General features: G+C 38.7%; 1 protein-coding gene across 2 annotated transcripts in view; it reads right to left on the bottom strand.

The window, feature by feature from the left end:
• LOC129768897 (nardilysin-like) overlaps nt 1-22,883 on the bottom strand; it is a 68,700-nt gene that overhangs the window by 8,134 nt on the left and 37,683 nt on the right. The window contains exons 1-6 of one of the 2 annotated variants that reach the window (XM_055770838.1): nt 14,777-14,916; nt 14,369-14,603; nt 1,667-2,021; nt 1,009-1,590; nt 871-956; nt 346-812 (exon numbers count right to left, since the gene is read on the bottom strand). In XM_055770838.1, coding sequence (XP_055626813.1) covers nt 346-812; nt 871-956; nt 1,009-1,590; nt 1,667-2,021; nt 14,369-14,603; nt 14,777-14,792 — 1,741 coding nt within the window. In that variant the 5' untranslated portion in view covers nt 14,793-14,916. Of the gene's footprint in view, nt 1-345; nt 813-870; nt 957-1,008; nt 1,591-1,666; nt 2,022-14,368; nt 14,604-14,776; nt 14,917-22,883 lie in introns of those variants that run through there. The other variant, XM_055770839.1, reaches the window with a different exon arrangement.

The following is a 22,883-nucleotide window of genomic DNA, read 5'->3' on the forward strand; positions in this document are numbered from 1 at the left end:
GGATATAATCATTTTTGAGGATATAACTCTTAGACATTTTTTCATATTTTTTCACGAACTTTGAAGCATATGTACATTCATACAATTCTTGCTTTCCTTAAATTGAGCGTACTGAATGTAGCAATCAACATTTGATGCTCAACATTATTGAAATTTCTGTAAATTGTTAAAAATATTTTAGATAAATTTAAATACAATGTCAATTCATACAATGTAATAAAGGAAATATGAAACTTCTTGATTTCAAATGTTTTAAAGAATCCAGGATCGCTTTAACGCTTAATCGCAAACATTAGCTCCGACTTGGAAAAGTATATTTAGAAGGGTTATTTGTACTACACTCACCTATTGTTGCATATTCCGTTCCGAACCATTTCTCTTTCCTATCGAATACGATTCCATCGTATGGTTTCGATGATGAGATCATAATGTTAAAATTCGGCTGGTTCAGGTTATCGATTACTTCCTGTATTTCGGCGGCATCATAATGAAAGTAAAGTTCAGGCCCTGTGATGATATGCTTCGGCGGATAGTGTCGCATGTTGACTACAAGCTCCTCAACGTTATCGCTGGCTACTTTTTCTTTACGAAATCGAAACGACGTAGCTTCGATTTCCTTCAATTCCTCAAAAAGCCATTCCACGGGTCCTTGTTCTTTCAATCGTCGCACTTCGCTGAAAATTGCTTCCAGTACTTCATCTACTTTCTCCAAACCCTCGTCAGTCATGGTCACGGTGATCGAGAATAGAGTGTAAAGAGAGTTTCTGTCGTAGCCAAAACTAGCACCTGTTTGTACGTCTAAAGCAAGTGTCCTGCAAATATAAAGTTGAACTACGAGTTTTACTATGGATGTTTCCGAGCATATTTCACCTTTTTCTTAAATAACTAGTTAGACTATGTTTTCCTTCGTACCCTAAATGATAACTCAGAACATCTACCGGTTTCACTTTATAATCCTATAAAAATTCAAATTGTTGAAAAGTTTAATACGAACTATCAGTTGATTACCTTAACGCTCGACGGCAAACACCAGGTTACATCCAGCTGGCACATGTTCGATTTCGGTTTAACGAAGAACACTTTGTTGTAGAATTCGGGCTTGAATGCATTTCGTTCATTGAAGTTTGAAAAGTCGTCTGCTGGTAAATTATTATTGGGTATGTTGGAAAAATACTTAACAGTCAGCTGCTCTAGCTCATCTAAACTCATTCTTGCTTGAACCGCGAAATACATGCGGTGAGCCGAGTAGTGGCGCTGCTGAAACTGATGCAGAACTTCATACAGTTCATCGTCAGTTATATTATTTTTTAGCGTTTGCAGATTTCCCCATGTAAATAAACTGCATGGATGATCTTCCTTTCCCATCGACGCGAAAAGTTGATCCTGCATCGACGAGAAACTGTTGATGTTGGTTTGAAATTCCGACTCGACAGCGTCTCGCTCGCGGCAGATAGAATCACGTAGCATCAGCGGCGAGGCGAACAAATTCGAGAAACGATCCAAGGCACCATCTAAGTACTGTTCGTCAATTTCGAAGTAGAACGTTGTCTCTTCTAGGTCAGTTACCGCGTTGTCAAATCCTCCGCATTTCTGAAGAAATGGTTAATAACTGTTGTATGAATTCAACGAAACCGATTATACATAATATAATATCAATAACACTTACATTTATATACGCGTCGTATTCGTTCTCAGTAGGATATTTTTTGCTTCCCATAAATATCATGTGCTCTAAAAAATGCGCCAAGCCTTGTACATTACGGGGATCGCTGAAAGATCCTACGTCAATGCATAACGCAGCAGCTGCTAGTTTTTCGCCATCGGGATCTGCATCGCCGCCATCGCTACTTTCACTATCACTTTCGGTGCGTTCACTTTCAGTAGACGTTACGCTCGCTGCGTCATCGCTTTGGCTTTGGCTTTCATCATTTCCATCAACAACGCTGTTGTTCGCTGAATGCGATTGCGACCAAGGCTCGGAAATGAGTAGAGCTTGGAGACCATTTGGAAGGATTAATGACCTGGGAATACAACAGCTCATTGAACAATCGATAAAATAATACAGTGAATGTGTGAAAGAATTTCCGTTATGATATCAAACTGAATCAGTAAACTAATTGAAAAAATATAAACGGATCGCTAAACCACAGAGATACCATAGATTCGTTTTTTTGGAAACGAGAAACTGTTGGTATCCAACTCGAAAAATCCTTGACTGATAGGGAATTGAGCCAAATTCCTATATTATAAATAGCCATGAATTAACGAACGAAAGCTCTATTAAAAACCCGATAGAAGCAAACCCAATCATAATATTAGCCCAACACCTATCCCAAAGTTATTCAAATCTTTGAATCTACAAAGATGACCAATCCAAAGATGATCTCCCAGTACAACAGGACAGATGTCTTATAATATATTGCAGAGTTTACATGAGAAAATAAAAAATAACAAGGGGTTGTGCGTTGCGTCCGAGGCACGACCGCATAGTTGGCGTAAAATATCGTTAGACTGTCTGTTGCATGCCGATCACACAATTATCACAATTATAGAAACAATTATCAATTTTTGACGTATTTGAAATGGAAAAGGTAATTTTCTTCTATAATTTTTACTTTCTGACAGTGCTAATTCAACCCATTTCCATTTTCGCTTCAAACTCAACGATACTCGATGTTATATGCCTCAATGTAAATTTCAATTGTACTAACAGCTTAATACGATATGTAGAGCATATGGGAAATCACTTTTTCGAATATTCCTTCACTTTTCCAATTTTTCTTGCCGAACATATTTTTGGGTGAAGAAAAACGCTACAAAACAGACAGCTTAAATCGAACAATCTGTTCTCGAGCGGGAACACACTTTGATTTTTATTTATGAAAATTGAAATAAATCGTTTCATATATTGATTCATTTTAACACAACCGCTACCATATACAATTTTACACTTACACTTGTGCAAAATGTTTCAGTTATATGATCGCATTATCGCATGATCATGATAGGCCATTGATATGAAAGCAACACTAAGCAACCAACATTAAAGTTCCAAATATCACTCACTTAACTCGCAGTATAAAAATGCCGACTTGCATAACTTCTTCTTCTTCTTTTGAATTATAGAGACTAGTGATGAAACGGATAGTAGTTTGGCCTGATACCGGATATCTGGCAAGCTTCGGCTGGATATTCGGCTCTGTATTTGCGAATACGAAACTTAGAGAAACTACATGTGTGCCTGAAGCTGATATAAGATTACATTTTAGGAAGTAATAAACACATCTTCAAAATAATGAACCATGATTAAACTTTCCGCATAGAATGAATATCCCTCAATAGAGTGTCAAGTTTCCTGCAAGAAATATTGAACACTATTTTTCCGTCAAGTTGAATAACAATTGAATAACTGTAAAATGTTAAGCGTTATCTAAACTGCCTCGTCTTGATTGGCCCGATTTACGGTTTCCCCAACACAACCATCAAAACCAAGCAACCTTGGGGAAATCGGCTTTGCAAATACATGAAAGTCGGGGGTATTTTTGTTCCGACTAAAATGTGTTTCCCTAACACAGACTTTAAATCCAAGGAGCGTGGGGAAATTGGCATTGCAAATACATGCAGGTCGGGGGCATTTTTGTTCCGACTGAAATGTGTTTGCCTAACACAGACTTCAAAACCAAGATGTCTAGGGAATTCGGCTTTGCAAATAAATGTAAACTGCGAGTACTTTTGTACACGCTTGTCTTTGTGCAGATTAGAATATGTTGCCTCAACACGGTCTCCTAAACTTAGGAACCTGGGAAAATCGTGCAGACAATAGAGGCGAATGAACTTTGAAGTTTAAAGCCTCTATAGTATAAAAAGTAGAAGTTGAAGTTGTTTATTCATGCATGGGGTACTTCTGCATCTACATGTTTTTTTGACGTAGGACTACGTCTCTCATTTCTATACCGGGGTGTAAAATCAAAGTTTCGAAAACGAAAGCGTTACGCCGGAGACCGAGATTTTGAGTGTTAATAGCTCTTGAACAACTGAACGAAATGGTAATGGGGTTTACGTTCGATACTTTTATGTTTTATAAAATGACGCTTCCCTTGCTTTCGTTCATTTCTAACTCCACTCTCGCACCGTGAGGACTCGTTTGTTTGGGACCAAGCAGACAGCTCGTTAGTCTTTCGGTAGTAAGGCACACGAAAGCAGCTCGGATAAGCGCACCAGTCTCAGGATAGGTGAAGAAGCCACATCGCTATCGACCGGGAACTTGGCGTGAAATTCATCGCTATTGGAAGTCGACCGAATTGCTGATCCGCAAGCTACCTTTGCAGCATTTGGTTCGTGGAATTGCTCAGGACTTCAAAACCGACTTGCGCTTCCAAAGTTCCGCGGTTATGACGCTGCAGGAGGCCTATTCGAAGATACAAATTTGTGTGCTATCCACGCAAAACGCGTCACATCATGCCCAAGGACATTCAGCTGGCCCGTCGAATCCAAGGAGAGAGTGCTATATTAGCTTAGCATATAATCAACGGCCCTTTTCAGGGCTCCAAATTTGGTGGATTAGAGTTCAGAAAAGTTTTTTACAGGCCAAACTGAAAGGAGAATTTTCGTTTGGATGCATACAGCATCGAAAAAATTCCGGAAAGATCTAATCGTTGCTGAAAAATAATCTGCAAGTTCCCCTGGGAATTGAAAAATACATTCATGCGAAAGAGTTTATTTTAATGTTTTCAATCCATGTAACACTGTGACCAAATATTTTTCAATCAAGTGCTATTAACAGGTGGTTATTAGCACTTGATTGAAAAATCGACGTTGTACGTTGTAGCCTGTACGACGTTGTACAGAACCTTATGGACGGGGTAAAGAGGAAGGTGCGAGCATACGGGCTTGGGCTCGAAGTATGAATAAAAAGAAAATGCCAAAAGTTGTTTAATAGTTTTTATTTTACTGTCTAAAATTTTCAAAAGGATCGGTCTACTGGGCGAATTTCTACAGCGTTTTTTCCGTGATGCAATTTGATGTGACACACCCTTTAGTAGTTTGCGAGCAGCAACCTAACCTTACGTTAGGTTGTAGTTTTTTTTTTGAACAGAAATCCATTTTCTCTTGAAGTCCGCCTCTGATTTGACAACTTTTGGGTTCTTCCGGAGGGCCTGCTTCATAATCGCCCAATATTTCTCTATTGGGCGAAGCCCCGGCGCGTTGGGCGGGTTCATTTCCTTTGGCACGAAGGTGAACCCGTTGGCTTCGTACCACTCCAACACGTCTTTTGAATAGTGGCACGAAGCGAGATCCGGCCAGAAGATGGTCGGGCCCTCGTGCTGCTTCAATAGTGGTAGTAAGCGCTTCTGTAGGCACTCCTTAAGGTAAACCTGCCCGTTTACCGTGCCGGTCATCACGAAGGGGGCGCTCCGCTTTCCGCAAGAGCAGATCGCTTGCCACACCATGTACTTTTTGGCAAACTTGGATAGTTTCTGCTTGCGAATCTCCTCCGGAACGCTGAATTTGTCCTCTGCGGAGAAGAACAACAGGCCCGGCAGCTGACGAAAGTCCGCTTTAACGTAGGATTCGTCGTCCATTACCAGGCAATGCGGCTCCGTCAGCATTTCGGTGTACAGCTTCCGGGCTCGCGTCTTCCCCACCATGTTTTGCCTTTCGTCGCGGTTAGGAGCCTTCTGAACCTTGTATGTACGCAGGCCCTCCCGCTACTTGGTCCGCTGGGCGAATGAACTTGACAAATTCAGCTTATTGGCGACATCCCGGACCGAACTTCTCGGATCACGTCTAAACTGATTAACTACGCGCTTGTGATCTTTTTCACTGACGGAGCATCCATTTATGCCGTTCTTCACCTTCCGGTCGATGGTTAGGTTCTCGAAGTATCGTTTTAGTACTCTGCTGACCGTGGATTGGACGATTCCCAGCATCTTACCGATGTCCCGATGTGACAACTCCGGATTCTCGAAATGAGTGCACAGGATTAATTCACGACGCTCTTTTTCGTTCGACGACATTTTTCCAAATTTACGAAAAAATTACAGTGAAGCATGGCCAACGTGATCTCTACACTCTTATCTGATTATAAGCGAAAGCTGAAGATATAATTCCTAAAAATTAAATTTCTACAGCGTTTTTTCCGTGATGCAATTTGATGTGACACACCCTTTATAGTGACAAAAACGTGTTTTCGTACGTTTATAGCCGACACTTCAAGGTACCGAACGCGCTATTCGTTTTTCCCCCCACCCCTCTACGGCGCCCTTCAGGTGCGCAATCTTGTTATTTAATAGAATGTCAGGGTTTTGATTATTAAATTATTTACAACATTAAAGTTCAGTAAATTCAGATTTAAAAATGAAGGGTTCGTAATTTGAATCATATGTAGAAACTCGATTCTTATTCCGAACAAAACTACAATATTAATTTTAATGAAGATTTCTGCATAAAATATCATTTTTTTCATCAATTTATTGTAGATTCATACCATTTCTAGCACTTAACATGAAAAAAACAAACAAAACAGTTGAAAAAACTACAAAAACTGAAAAAATTAACGACGCTTGTTTTTTACAGAATTTGCTAACGCAAACATTTTATCATTGGTTTCGACTGTCACTTTTTTTGCAAATGTTTAATATCATAAATTATAGGCTGTATCGATACCTGTGAATGATGTTAAAATGAAGACTATAACCCAAAAGAATTTCAGGGTTTTGATTATTCAATTTCTTATAACATTAAAGTTCAGTAAATTTACATTCAAAAATGAAGTGTTCGGAATTTGAGACTGTTCGGAATATGAGAAAAACGGTAGGAGTTGGAGAACAAGTTCCGAAAAAATCAACTCTAGATTTCTCGGCGGAGACATTGATATAAATGCCTCACTGAAATGTGGTCGAAGCTGCTGAATAACAAAAAGCGCAAACTGGTGCTACGCTCTTCCTGTATTAAGGAGTTTACCAATATCATCATCAACCCACATTTTTCGGAAACTGTTGGAAGATTTTTCTTTCACATTGAATGTGAACGAAACAAAAGTGCGCAAAAAAATAGATTCGCTAACTATTGATATAATCCTGAAACCAAACCGTACATTGCAAATCGTGAAGGGTTAAATCCCAATTAATTTTATTTTGAATGAAAAAAATCTTTCAGAAACTATCCGTATCGTAAGCACATGTCTTAATAACAACTTTATGTCCCTTTTTCATGGGTTTAATACTACCTATTACATTATTGCACCAATTATATTTTTGTGTGTGTACCAGAATTGTATTATAATAAGGGCATGTAGTACAATGTAAACAAGCATACTCTGGTAGCTATGTAAACGTCCATTACACCTTAATGAAACATTGAATTTTTACTACATACTTCATATTCGCTAGCGCTATGTTGATACTACCGTCTACATCGTCAAATCAATAATAACTATACCAATCAATTATAATAAACCCAAGAATACCCGTTTTTCTCGATATCAAAGGGGCATTTGATTCAGTTTCTATGGAAATTCTCTCAGAGAAGCTTCATAATCGTGGACTTTCACCAATTCTCAATAATTTCCTGTACAAATTACTGTCAGAAAAGCACCTGATTTTCTCTCATGGCAACTCGAAATCTTCTCGTTACAGTTTTATGGGCCTACCGCAAGGCTCCTGCCTAAGCCCCCTCTTGTACAGTTTTTACGTCAATGATATAGATCAGGGTTTCTCAAAGTGGTCGATCTCGGTTTCCAAAGGGTCGACACAAACGAAAATGAAATTTAGGGGTCGACGAGGTCTAAAAATCGACCCCTATTAATTAACACTTGTTCTTATTTGAAACTTTCATGATACTGTATAAGCTGTATTACGTGGAGCAATTTGTTACAATAATGACTAATATTTTAGTAGAACGACTGAAGCCATGATCAAATTCAAGTCCAAACAAACATAACAGGCTTGCATTTAGGTTGCAAGTTGTTTGCAAAATAAGATGAATTCATTGTGAACAATGCGCTGAGCTACCAAGTTCGGATCATTTTGGTTTACCATCAAATATACTTTGTTCATGGAGGACCTCGCCCAATGTATTATTGCCATGGGACAGAATGAGGATCTCTTTGACAAAGCCAGACAAGTTTGTATATTCTTTTCCCGCCTATGAGTTTCTTCACCCACAAAAGGTCCAAACCTTCTTCTTTTCAACGATAGTTTTTTAGCATATCGCACGAACCCAAAGTATCACAAAACTCGAGGAATTCCTGTTTACCTTCGTTCGCTGATTCTATTTTTCTCGACGAAATGTTCAAGAGCGAAATTCATGCGCTTTTTTGCAAACTATAAACGCTGGATACAAGAAATATATCGTGTCGTGCCTATGTCGTGGATACGACAAAAGTGATCGTTCCTACATTTTTCGAATGAATTAAATGTAGTACTCTTTACAGTTCTGTCAAAAATCAAGATATTTATCTCATAAACTTGATTGTTTCCACAACACTGTTGATTGCAATTTTTACTGTTGATTACTAATTCAATTTTAGCCGCTGCTTAGCAAAAACGAATCATCGGAAAGATCGACGTATATAAGGGACTTCAGATTCCCTCTCAAAAGTGTTGGCTTGATCAATTTATTCATTACTGGTTTAAAAAGATTCATCAGTTCGAATAGAGCTATAGGCTCGTCACTCTGAAAGCTCGTCATAATAGATTGAACTGCAGCTAATGTTAAAGAAATTCCCCAACAATTTATCCTCAATAGCCTCTGCAACAACTCTAAACGTGAAAACTGGCTGTGAAAACAACAGCAAAGCTCCTACGGAAATCTGGATGTGTATCTTTGTACTTAGGAACGTAAGTTTGATTGTGCTTAGACTACGGATACGTTGGTTTTGAAGTACGGCAGCATGTCAAGAACTATCTATACCATCGGTTGATTTTCGATCCATTTTACTCCGCAGAACTTCAGCCGATCCAATAGTTCACGAATACTCCTCACATCTTAACGGAACGTTCTCAAACAGGCTGTACAAGCACTGGAGGAATTCATCAATTTTCCAAACAGTCCTTTTCTATTCCTTCTTTGAATTAATTGTCAAAACTTGCAAACTGCAGCTGCCTATATTCGTGAGCTCGAAGTTTTGGCTGCTTCGGATTTCATGAATTTCTTCATCCAACTGCTTCACTACTCTTCAATTAACAACCGACAATGCTGAGTTGACCCTCATCAAACTTGGTTTAGGTTTAAAAAATATCTCCAATCCGCCGAACAAGTCCAGTGCACGCGTTGAGCTTAGAAAAGCTGAGTCAATGTACCTGGATTCCACCCGTTCCTTTCGTAACATTCCAGTAACGGACGCTAACATTCATCTGTTGCTTTTGTGAAATCTTATTTAACGTTTCGTCGAATCCGATAACGATATCCTTGCAATTTTCGAGTAAACGAAGGATGCCATTCAAAAAGTATGGCTCAATACCGAATGTGATCAGGTAGCTCATTCTAGTTCTGCTGAGCTGCAACTTTGGTACCATTCCACTGTCCGGAAACATATGCGGAAAGAGCTTAGCACTAGAGCACTAGAGCTCCATGGGATCATGTCTACCACTCGCTGAGGAAGATTGCCCAAATGAGCTCACGGCCTTACCCGTGCGTGTATTCTGCGTTTCAGTGGAAATGGACTACTTACAGTTGTCTTAAATTGTATCCACGACTGCGATTTTCGTTGAATCTTCTTTGGCAGCGCCTATTTCCATTTTTATTATTTTTAGTAATTGATTTCTTAATACTTACGTTTTCCAACAGACTGAATTATAAATCAATCGGAATAAATAGTGTAATTTTTTATGTTTGTGTTTAACTCTGACTCTAGACGGGACTCAAATGTCGACGAAAACTCCGTTGACTCTCTGATTGGAGATCAATGTATATAAAACATACAAGAGCACCAATAACCAATAACAATTGAAAACATTCATCCATCTGATTTTCCTGGTTTTGAATGAAAATTCCTGGTTTTACTGCTTTTCTTGGTTGAGTTTCCACCATGAATGATAATACACTCATCGATTAATTTGATTCAAGAGATTACAACGTGATTACACAGTGAAAGTAAACTCAAATGAAGTGATTAGAAATAATTTAAAAGAGCGTAGCGTTCAGGATATTTGTCACCGAAAATTATGAATGTTCGGTTTTCTTGGTTTTCGTTTTGTACGTTGATTGGTGCCTAATGCAAATTTTCTATACAATACTGTTCATTCGCCAGATTAATTTGATGCAAGGTGCAGCTACTTGATGAGTTTCCCTCGACACAGATTTCAATGAGCTTGGGGAAATCGGTATTGCGAAATAGATGCAAGATGCGGGTACTTTTGGACCCGCATGCATTTTTACACTTGGGAATATGTGCAGACTTCAAAAGCGGTATGAACACAACGCTTTGGCTCGGTTATTCAAGACTGCATTGGAAGACATTCCTTGATGTCTTCAGCTAATTGAACTTCTACGTATACCGTTTGGCAAAATTCTGATAACAATTTACTGCCATAACGTCGATTGAACAATATGCGTTCAACTTACAAGTCAAAATCAAAACTGAGTGCTTGGAGTTCAACAAATCGAGCAAATTTGCGGTTCAAGAAGTTCGTACACTTGGGAGCTGCAATAAATTCAGAGGTTAATGTAAGATACATTCATCGTTTAGCCATTCTTTCGTTCACATATTTTGGAAGTCCACGAGAAATGAATGAAATGAACAAGGAATCATGCCATACGACTTTCAGCAAAGAAAGTAATCTTTTTACAATACATGAATTGACCTAAATTGGGATTCGTTCGCATCTGAATTCGGAAATTGTTTCATTTAATCACTGGTTTAATCAATTATTTAATGAATACACTCAAATGTCTACTAAGCCAACGATAGTCCTACATCAACCTCGCGGTTGTATTTTAGGTATAACTCACCCATAGTTTTTGACGTAGGATTACGTTTTCCGGAACATATTTTTATCTTTACTTTGCAATTTTAAAGTTAGTTTCAAAAATTAATTACCTACTTAAGTATTTGTAAGTAATGTGTATTTAAAAATTCTTAGTTACACTTAATAATTACTGAATTTCATGTATATATTTATTTTGTAGAATAAGAAAATAAGGTTAAGTTTTCTCATTTCATCAACCGCAAAGTTTTTGAATTGGTATGTATTATTATGTATGAATAAGAAAATAAAACTAGAGATTTTTAAATCAATTTAGCTATGGGGGTCTTCGGTACCACTTCATTCTGGAAAAGGGGTCTCTCGCCCAAAACAGTTTGAGAACCCCTGATATAGATGATTGTCTAACTAGAGACTGCACGCTGAGACAACTTGCAGACGATGGAGTTATTTCCATCACGGGTACTAATCCCGTCGTTCTGCAAAAGTCGTTGCAAGATACCCTGAACAATCTGTTCACGTGGGCCCTCAAGCTGGGTATTGAATTCTCTACGGAGAAAACTGAAATGGTCGTTTTTTTCTAGGAAGCACGAACCCGCCCAATTCCAGCTTCACCTATCCGGCAAAACGATCCAACACTCTATGTTTTTCAAATACCTGGGTGTATATTTTGATTCTAAGTGTACCTGGGGGAGACACATTGCGTATTTGAAACAGAAATGCCAGCAAAGAATCAATTTTCTCCAAACAATTACCAGAACATGGTGGGGTGCCCATCCAGGAGACCTCATTCAGTTGATATTATCCTCAAAACAACGATATTATCAGTGTTAGAATATGGCAGTTTTTGCTTCCGATCAGCTGCCAGGATTCATATTCTCAAGCTGGAGAGAATACAATATCGTTGCTTGCGTATAGCCATGGGGTGTTTGCATTCGACACATACGATGAGTCTCGAAGTTTTGGCAGGAGTACCCCCGCTTACTCTTCGGTTCACAGAATTATCCTACAGATTTCTCATCCGTTGCAAGATCATGAATCCATTGGTGATTGATAACTTCGAAAATCTACTCCATCTGACTCCTCAGTCAAGTTTTATGTATTTATACCATGAGTACCTTACCCACGACGTGCACCCTTCACCAGGCATCTCCAACCAAGTTTGCTTCCCATACTTCTGCAATTCCTCTGTCACTTTTGATCTGTCCATGCGACAAAAAATCCATGGAATCCCAGATCACCTACGCTCCGATTCTATTCCGCCGATATTTTCGGCAGAATATGGGAAAGTTAGATCTGATAAAATGTTCATTACTGACGGTTCATTCATAAACGGGTCCACTGGCTTCGGTATCTTCAATGAAAATTCCAGTGCCTCTTTCAAACTCAAAGATCCTTGTTCCGTGTATGTAGCTGAACTTGGTGCGATATATTACGCATTAGGGATCATTGAAACATTGCCCATCGACCACTATTTTATTTTTTCAGACAGTCTCAGCTCAATAGAGGCAATCCGCTCAATGAAAGTTGATAAATGCTCATCTTATTTCCTAACAAGAATAAGACAACTATTGAGTGTTTTGGTCGAAAAATTATTCAAGATTACCTTAGCATGGGTTCCCTCTCATTGCTCGATTCCGGGAATGAGAAAGCGGACTCGCTAGCTAAGGTGGGCGCTTTAGAAGGCACACTTTTTGAAAGGCAAATTGCTTATAATGAATTTTTCCACATTCCTTGTCAGTATACGCTCGTAAGTTGGCAGCGCATGTGAAGTGGTGATGAGTTCGGTCGTTGGTTACACACGATTATCCCTAAGGTCTCGACGAGTGCATGGTTCAAGGGATTGAATGTAGGTCGTGATTTCATTCGCGTGAAATCTCGGCTTATGTCCAATCACTACAACCTAAACGCGCATCTCTATCGCATTGGGCTCGCAGCAAACAATCTTTGTGATTGTGGCGATGGCTACCACGACATCGAGCATGTTGTCTGGCCGTGTATCCGGTTCCATGCTGCTCGCTCTCAGCTCTCTAGAGCACTGAGAGCACAAGGCAGACAATCGGATATCCTCGTCCGGGATATCTTAGGTAGCCGTGATCCTGATCTTCTCCTTCATCTATACCTGTTCCTCAGAAACGCCGATGTCAACGTTTAATGATGTTTCCTTCGTTGTGTCCCCGTTTCATATCCCTCCTATCCGATCGATAAACTTTTACTTAGTCGCGGCAATACATACACACACTCTTTACAGATACACGGGCCAAAGGTTGTGCAGTCCACTGATGATTCAACAAGAGCCAAAGGTTGTACCGCTTATGACAACTCTACACGAGCTGATGATTGCGCCGGCTAGTGACCATTCTATCCTGGATTCCTCGAGTCGAGAAAGACGCACCACGCTAGATATGGGGTACAGACTAGGGGGGCGTTGCTGATTAATGGTCAGCAGCATCCCAATAGGAAGTATCCCGTGTCGGGTACACGTACAGAGCATCGAAGACTGCAACATACCAATTATGAGAACACTTGTAATACTAACCTCGAGCCAACCGCGAGTAATCGGTTACATATTACTAACATAGTTGTAAGCAAACATTGTCGAAATATTGAACTCCCGGCCCCGTTAGGCTGACGCCATATGAGCCTTAATAAAAATATATATTTTGGATAAAAAAAACCCAAGAATATGCTGGAAATTGGACTTGTGGTCATAGAAGTGTTATACATATTCCAATACAGATTTTCTGGGAAAAACTAAGATAAAAAGATTTTTTTCAGATCGAAATCAATGTTTATAAATTGCTCTCACTTAATGCGTTGTATGTTGGATTCCACCAAACGAAATGTTGTCAAGGTTCGCCAGTTAACCGAAGTAGGACCAAATTTTTTTCTCTATTATAGTGACTTTCAACACATTTCGGCTGGTTCGTCACTTTTACTTCCATTTTTGGAAGAATGTCGGGAGTGAGAATTGAACTCGTGATCTCTGCGTGAGAGGTATGGATGTTACCACTACGCCAGATCGCCTCCTCAGTAGGACCAATTGCCATACCTTCAGAGTGTTCTTGTATCATGCAGAATATTACAAATGGTTCGGCTGATGTTGCGTACCGTTGCAAACGTTTCTTTTGTAGAACGTATAACGTTCGCGAACGTACACAACGCGATTGAAGATTCCTTTCTCATGAGAGTTAAACACTTTTTACATTCATACATTTCATACTTCACATTAAAACATAATTTGTAATTTGTTACACAAAACGCGTTTCTGGCTGGATAATAACCGAAAATATAAATGATACCGCTTGACACTTGATTTCACTCTGAGTAGCATGAGCAATGGGGTATCGTTATGTATACTCTTGCGAAGCACAAGCTCAAACTTCATTCCAAACGTTTGACGTTCCAATTAGTATCAAGAATCAATAACTGTCCGCACTTACCTGTATTCTTTTTTGTCGGAAAATGATTTATCCGGTGTATCCAGATAACGAATTGCGTTCTCTTCCGTAACGTGAGCGTCTCTGGTGGGCATTTTAAACAGTGTGTTCGATACTAGTTTTGATTCCGGCGAGTGAGCTCGTTTGCGCATCATTAACTTTCCGCCCTGTGCTGTTCTAGTACACCCGCATCTGCCGAAAATCGCGAAGCATGCTATCATAACCAGTAACGCATTACCTAAACGTGTGCCATAATAAGTCAGCAAAAATAGCGTCACAGCAGGAAGAAAATGAGGAAGAGAAAAAATAGTCAATAGTGTTAAAAAACGACGAAATGTGTTTGCGATTTGATTTAGCGAATGAGAAAATTAATCAAACGTTATGAATTAAATTGATGGCAAGCATCGTTACATGGTAGAGATCGCATTTTCGGTCAAAACACTTTTCACGAGCCCGGGAACCGTACGTGTCTGCAATACGCGCGCGTCTTCAGCGAACTAAATTTGTTTGACCAACAGCACGCGCATTGCCCTCTCATAGAGTGACGTCGTCGATTTCGTTCTATATTCTTCGGCGTGGCTGCTAAATAATTCAATCACACATAACTAATCAATCGGCTATTTAACTAAATTTGTCTATTGACATTTTTTCTCGCACAGTGCATTGATACCGTTCCGTTTGAGATTCATTCGCTTTCCGTCAGCATCGGTTCCGAATACTGTTCCTATGTTGAAAACGGCGGCGCTCATGTAATTTCCGACCATTGATCAGAGTACGCTTCAAGCGACGCCTAATAACAAATGCAGTAATATGCAATTTCATGGTCCACACTAGGGCTTTCACGATGTTATAACGATGGAAGTGTTTCGTATATTGGATAGTTTTTTCCTTCCATTCATAAGCTTCCATTTCAAATTAAATCAATCGTTGCATCCGACGCTACTACTACCAGATGAATGGTTTGCACTAGAAAACATTGTACTCTCGATGAAATGGAAATCATTTGAACGTCGATAAAGCGAGATTGGCATTTCATTAGGTTGCATATTATCATGAACAACAGTATCTACTTCTTAGAAACGTTACCTTAAACAGAGAGTAAAATAAAGAGAAACAAGATAATGTTATTACATTATTACATCATAGACGAGACTGATTCTGACTGATTTCATTTAATTCACTATTAGAATTGGCTCTTTTGCAGACATTTTTGGCCAACTGATCATGCAATGTGCATATTTGAGCATCCATTCTTAAACGAATAATAAGGATACTAAAATCGTGCTTTCTTCTATGCTAAAAATGTATACAATAGGGTGGCAGCGAAAATGATCATGTCAAATTTCAAAAACCGACCATGTACATTTTGTTTATTGGCCCAAAAAATGACCTGGGAAAAATGCCAGCTCAATCGAACATGATTTAGGGGTGCCTTAATTCGTTCAAAGTTTTGATTTTTTGACACCCTAAAATCTCCCAAGAGGGGAGAAAATCGAAAAAATGGTTTTCGATGCCAAAATGACTTAAAAATGCATAAAACGTCGAGATCTGGGGTGGCATTTCGCATTTCGAAACGAGTAAGTCGGTTCGAGGGAATTCAAACTCGAATCGAATTGAATTTTGTGTTATGTATCTTTTTCGAGTTATTAACTTCAGTGTACTAGATTTCGAGCAAAATTTGACTGGAAGAGAAACGTCAATTTTTTGGGTTCGTAAATAGCCGTGAACTTTGGCTATTGCAAAAAATGTGCCGGGTATCGAAAAACAAATTCAATTCGATATTATATTAGAATTGTGATGAGAAAGAAAAGATTGCGAAATGTTTTTTGGCGACAGCGATAGCGAAGAAGAGAGCACGCTTATTCCACATAGTCGGGAGCCCTTTATCGCTATGTTGTCTTAGGTTCCCGGAATAAATCGCCACAGAAAACGACTGCAACAGAAACCACCGCTTATAAAATGTGTAGTAGGCTATAAATATTGTGGCGCGGTATTGTATTTCAAAACAAGAATTAACCGGGCAAACGTATCGCCCCAGGCAAACGTAACGCCCCGGGCAGACGTATACCGTCCGACGCTCGCTAGAGCTCGGTCGGACATTGCTAAAGGATCGTATCCTATGTTTCAAACTAACCGGGCAATCAGTGGATCCCAGGTTTGCGTGCGAGACACCGCCGCTTCCGACGGCGGGTCGGCGGTGGACTCGGATTGCGTCATCTTGGCGGCATGGGCCGCCTCGATTCCTTATCCTCGCCAAATGGGGACTTCGTCCCCATTACATTGTCCTCAGAATAAATTTCGAAAAACGAGAACAAGAGAATAAATTTATAATAGAAATGTGAGGCACATGATGTTTTTCCCGCGCCAAATATTTCTAGCCTACTACACTTTTTCTAAGCGGTTGTTTCTGTTGCAGTTGTTTACTGTGGCGATTTATTCCGGTCACCGTTGTCTTAACGGCCGCTTAGAACCTTCCGGTCAGTGGGTCGCACCAAATTTCACTTACTATGGCTGAACCAACAGTTTCATTAGTGTTCAATGAAAGGATGCCACTTTTGGAATGAAGCTTATGCGAAGAATGGATCGATTTGGATACAACATCGTTTAATGAAACAAAGCAATATTTCTTCGACAAATTCAAGATACCCGGTGTATTAACCTTTTGCGGTCGTATTGAATTTGGGCATGGGTGTCGTACTGGTCGGAATTATTTTTACTTGAAAATGTAGTGATACATGCAAGATTATGAAAAATAACCTTTTTTTATTTTTTATATATATTAGGGACATGATTTAAGGGTGCCTCAAAGTGCTCAAAGTTTTAATTTTTTCATCCTCGAAAATCTTCCAAGATGGAAGTAAAGAAAATTTGGAAAATTGATTTTTTTTTTCGATGCCAAATGACTAAAAAATGCATAAAACGTCAAAATCTGGTGTTATCTCGAAAAAAAATTTTGGCTGAAAATCAACTTCGACTTCAGCCTGAGTGGCCAAAAAATCAAAACTTTTAGCGCTTTGAGACACGCCTAAATCATGTCCGATCGTGCTGGAATTGGTCGGTTCTTTAAATTCGATAGTTATTTTTTCCCATACCCTCATTGCCTCTCAGACTAAGTCAAAAAAGGTCTATTTTCGGCCAAAAAATGTTCTTCAAGATGACACCAGATTTCATGCATTTTTAAGTCAAAACTGTACAAGGTCGGTTTTTGAAATTCGATGATGAATTTTTTTCATACATCCATTGCCACCCTAATATATATGTATTAACTTAACAATGTATTTTAATGCGATTTTTTTTCCATGAAATATTTATATTTATCAAGGCTCATATGGCGTTATGTGATATTTTTTATATAAAAAGATTTTGTCGCTTGATACACTTATGCAGTTATTCAAATAACATGAGACGTTTATGAAAACAGTAGTTCTGATAGTCAATCTTTTCCATCACACCCAAGTATTCCCCTTTATTCCGCGCGGCGAGTGAGGTGAGATGGCTGAAGTCACTGCAATCCCGTAGGCGAATGGCGTGACTATAGTTTGTCACTAGGTGAGATTTGAAGTCGTGTCCGCATATGTTATCGACTCGGATATCAAAACGAAGTTGAAAAGTTAAATAGCTTCCACAATGATGCGAGAAACATTGCTATCTCACGTCATTCGCCATGTGGAATAAGGGGGATTACAACGGCTAAATACTGCTGTCATGATTTTTTTTCCCACTTTCCTATGCATTCAACGGACTGTGCGTTGTCTTGTATGGGTGACTACTTTGTTTTATACTGAGTACCATTATCTATAACTCATAGCAGCACCGTATTGATTCGTGAACAGGTTCATTAGACATCGAACTTCGTTTAGGAAAAGCATAAACTGATGCTTGGTTGAGTAAAATATAAGATTAGCTTGGTTTTTTGCTGTGGTGGCTGAGAGCAAACAAACGTCCACAAAGAGGTAATGGTACTCATATACCCATTCTAAGGCCTACGGAAAACGAACACATGTCTCCCACTCATTAGTCCCTGTCCCATAATTTGTGAGAAATAATCTTCGCATCAGGGGTATTCAGCAAATTTTGGGCGAGATCTTTATTCGTACAGCAGAAATAACGTATCGAAATTGTTTTGAATGCTCAATGAAAGCCACTTATAGCGCCAAACTTCAAGCTCGTTTTTCTCGAAATCAAAAAAAAATGTCACATGATCCGGTCTGACTTAACACCGACCAAATGGATGTCAAAACCAAAGGAAATGCAATTGAAATTTTCTTTGATGTAAAGTTTCGTATCAAAATCAACGTTTTACCAACATTTCCCCACACGACGCTTAACCATTTTTTGTCAAGATATTTGTTCTTGTTTCGAGCTGAAAAACACTCGAACGCAGTCTTCCATGTTTCACAAAAAACACTGCGTCCGGAATAAACATGTCCACGCTGCTGTTCACAGTTTTGTGTTTGAGTACAAACATGATTTTTTCGTACCTATGTTAGAAAATGTGACATGTTTGTATTCGTGGTATGTTTGAACATACGATTTAATCCCAATGTTTCACATGATGTTCGAACATGGTGTACAGTTTCTCTTGCATTTTCACCCCAAGCACCGGGGGGTGCGTAGAGTAGAAGAAGCGAATCGGACACCACACCACCACCACTCAACGCGTGGTGTGTTGGTATGTTGACATGGCAAAATGCTTTCCTTTCATGACAATGGGTGATTCATCAAAAATATTGAGCAAATAAAATAAACCTCTTTTTTCTGTTCTGAACAAAATAAACATCGATTGATATGAGAGTTTTTCACATTTGATATCATTATTTAGTTCACGCATCAATTTATATATTGAATTCATGTAACATTCGCTATTATTAGCTATTTGAACAAGTACTAAAATTTAATTATTCAGCAGTGACATGTTAGGCGTGACGCTAACCACTTGACCACGGGAGCAACAATTTTGGCTGGATCTTTGAATACAAATGGCCAATACTGCTTGTTCGCGACGATCGCGACCCGAGCTATAAAACGAGCGGAGACGAGGAGAAGAAAGGATGATGCAATCGCATGCACACATAGCATATGTAGTGCAGTGTAAGTGTAGCTTTTAGTTTTTTCCTTCATTCAGTTTGTGATAACATCGAGAAATTGATGGTGTGTTTTAGCCGCTGAAATTTCTCTGCTGGTTCTGCTGTGTGCCGCTGAAGGTTGCATCTAAAACTAATTTTTGGATATTTATTTTTTTGGTCAGCATTTGTACGACGTCGCCCGCTATGCAGTCGGCTCCCCAGACTTTAATTGCCAACATGCACGCAAAAAAAATAGAAAGCTTCTTTCTATTCAGAGAATGTTTTCTTTGAACGAAACCAAGGATTATTTAATCAGACTTGCAAAATGTGCATGAACGATCTATAAACTTTTACTTAGTCGCGACAATACATACACACACTCTTTACAGATACACGGGCCGAAGGTTGTGCAGTCCACTGATGATTCAACAAGAGCCAAAGGCTGTACCGCTCATGACAACTCTACACGAGCTGATGATTGCGCCGGCTAGTGATCATTCTATCCTAGATTCCTCGAGTCGAAAAAGACGCACCACGCCAGATATGAGGTGCAGACTAGGGGGTCGTTGCTGATTAATGGTCAGCTGCATCCCAATAGGAAGTATCCCATGTCGGGCACACGTACAGAGCACTGAAGACTGCAACATCCCAATTATGAGAACACTTGTAATACTAACCTCGAGCCAACCGCGAGTAATCGGTTACATATTACTAACATAGTTGTAAGCAAACATTGTCAAAATATTGAACTCTCGGCCCCGTTAGGCTGACGCCATATGAGCCTTAATAAAAATATATATTTTGGTGCATGAACTTATAGCCTCCTAGTTCGTGCAATTTTTGAAATGCGAACTAAATTTCAAGTTCGTTTCTGTGAAAAAGTATTCTACGAAGAAATGAATAATTTCTTTCCGTGTATGAAAAGAAACGAAACAAAAGCAATGAATACTGCGACATCGGGTGATATGTTTGTACATGATGTTCTTGAATTATAAACATCGTGTTTGTTTTCACAAGTCTATGTTTGCGTATTATTGTTCGTGTTGGGGATAGACACTCAACACTAGCGAGAATCATGTTCGAATTCAAACAAAAACATGGAATTTTCACATCGCGTGGACATGTGTAAGTGTTTTTCGGAAGACTGCTCGAACGTAATGTTACAAAAAATGATATTAACAATAGTTTGCTTTGTTTACAAATCCTAAAATTGGACATTTCTCTTCAAGACAAATTTTACTCGAAATCTAGTACACTGAAAATATTAACTCGAAAAAGTTACAAAATACTAAAATCAATTCGGTTCGAGATTGAATTATTTCGAAACGAGTTCGAAATGCGCAATGTCACCCCAGATCTCAACGTTTTATGCACTTTCAATTATTTTTTAATTACTGGGGAAAGAAAATGTTCCTCTATAAAAGTTGCAAATTGTATTTAAAAATATGATTCTCAACCGACAATGCTGTATGTCATAAATTGATAAGCGCAATTTTTGATATTTTCTGTTGGGACTCAACCCAGGTTCTATCACAGATCATATATGATAACAGTTTAACCCTTTGCGATCGTATTAAATTTGAACTTGGGTGTGGTGTGATACTGGTCGTAATTATTTTTACTTGAAAAAGCAGTGATGTATAACTTTGCGGGATTATATGCAGTATATTCATAACTTGTGAGATAATGAAAGATGAACATTATTAAATTTTTGTAAACTTCAAATATGTATTTACTAAACATGTGTTCAATGTTCAATTAGTTCCATATAAAGAATGTGTGTCAAATTTTTTCTTCGTGTGATATCTTTCGAAACAGTCCATAAAAATGCAGCCCTGGTTTTCGCATATATAACAAAAATAATTAGTTTGATATCTTCCGCCCTTGAAATATCTATTTGAACATACAGAATAATGCTCTTTCATCTGCATATTGCCGCAATGCATGAAATTTTCCATTAAGCCTTCCCTCAAGCATAGGTAATAACTTTTGTTTATACTGAGTACTGTTATTTATTATTCATAGAAGCCCCATTTTGACTCATTGACATTGATTTTCTAGAGGCGAATGAACTGAAAAGTTTAAACCCTCTTAAATCCAAAAAGAAGAAGAAGAAGACATTGATTTTGACATTAAAATTCGTTTATAAAAATGTGAACTGATGAATTGTTGCGTAAAGTATAACATTAGTATAGTTCCTTGCTGTGGTGGCTGAGAGCTGACAAACGACCCCAAAGAGTTAATCAGAGAATAAATCCCGTAATGTCATTATTGAAATTTCACAAATATAATAGTTATCAAAGGAATGGTTATCAAAAGAACACGTACACACAACAGATCAAACAATGAATTGGAAGCGAAAAAACATTTTTTTGATTTGCTTTCCCACTAGAAGATCGTTTGTATATCCAAGTCATAAATTGTCTCAGCGTCTCCGATTTTTTTCTGATGAATAAAAAGTATTCAAATATTACACATGAATTGAGAAAAACGAGATCATCGAAGCGTCGAAATGCGAGCGAAATTCAATTCATTTCAGGCATTCGATTTTTGTCCACTAATCATGCACATGTGGGTTTTCTGTAACAGTGATTTCATCATTTTTGGGGCACGCAAATCATTTTCCAGCTCTGATAAATTTCTATCGTAGAGACCCATAAACGCTTCCATTATTGAATTAATGCTTGTTAGATTGGGAAAGTTTCTACGATTTAACATTGCAGCAACCTGGAGTGTCGAATCATCGGAATCGAATCTCTCTCTCATCTGCTTAATCGGCCGCATGTATTATAAATTCAACTGAATCGATATTTTAACGCTTTGACGGCCATGGTGTTTTGGCCAAAAAGTACCTGAAACCCCTGGTGTCAGGAACCCGTCTAACATAAAATCCCCATCTGCCATATAAGGGTCCCCATCTGCCATATAAGGGTAAAAACTACCCGTGTTTAGTACTGCACACGAGGCCCCAAATCATGGTAAACGAGTAAAATATCGATAAAAGTTGATGGGTCTGAGCCTAAGGGGCACGGACGAGATTTTGACATAGGACTGTAATTGTGTGTAGTAATTGCATTTGAATCGAGTTATTTCATTGTTCAAAATCTGGGCAAGTGCATTCGAGGAAGTGAAGCGGGCTTCTGAGGAAGACATATATGGGAAACATAATATTGAGATCGCGACTACTCAAGCTATTTTATTCTGCTATGCGTGAGTATACCATTTCGAACTTCTAAATCAGCAGCCAATTACACCCATACCTCGCTTTACGGCCTAGATACGTTCCACGAAATTCGACCGCAAAGCGAAAAGCCGTATAAGGAATCAATTATTCTAATACAAATTTATACAAATTCAATCAGGTCAGTTCTAAATTTGTTCAATATGTAACATGGTTTATCATTCCAAATGCATTTTATCCTTTTATTTTTATTTCATTTGAATCAAAAATT

The sequence above is a fragment of the Toxorhynchites rutilus genome, chromosome 2 (genome assembly GCF_029784135.1).
Source record: "Toxorhynchites rutilus septentrionalis strain SRP chromosome 2, ASM2978413v1, whole genome shotgun sequence".
Lineage (NCBI taxonomy): Eukaryota > Metazoa > Arthropoda > Insecta > Diptera > Culicidae > Toxorhynchites > Toxorhynchites rutilus.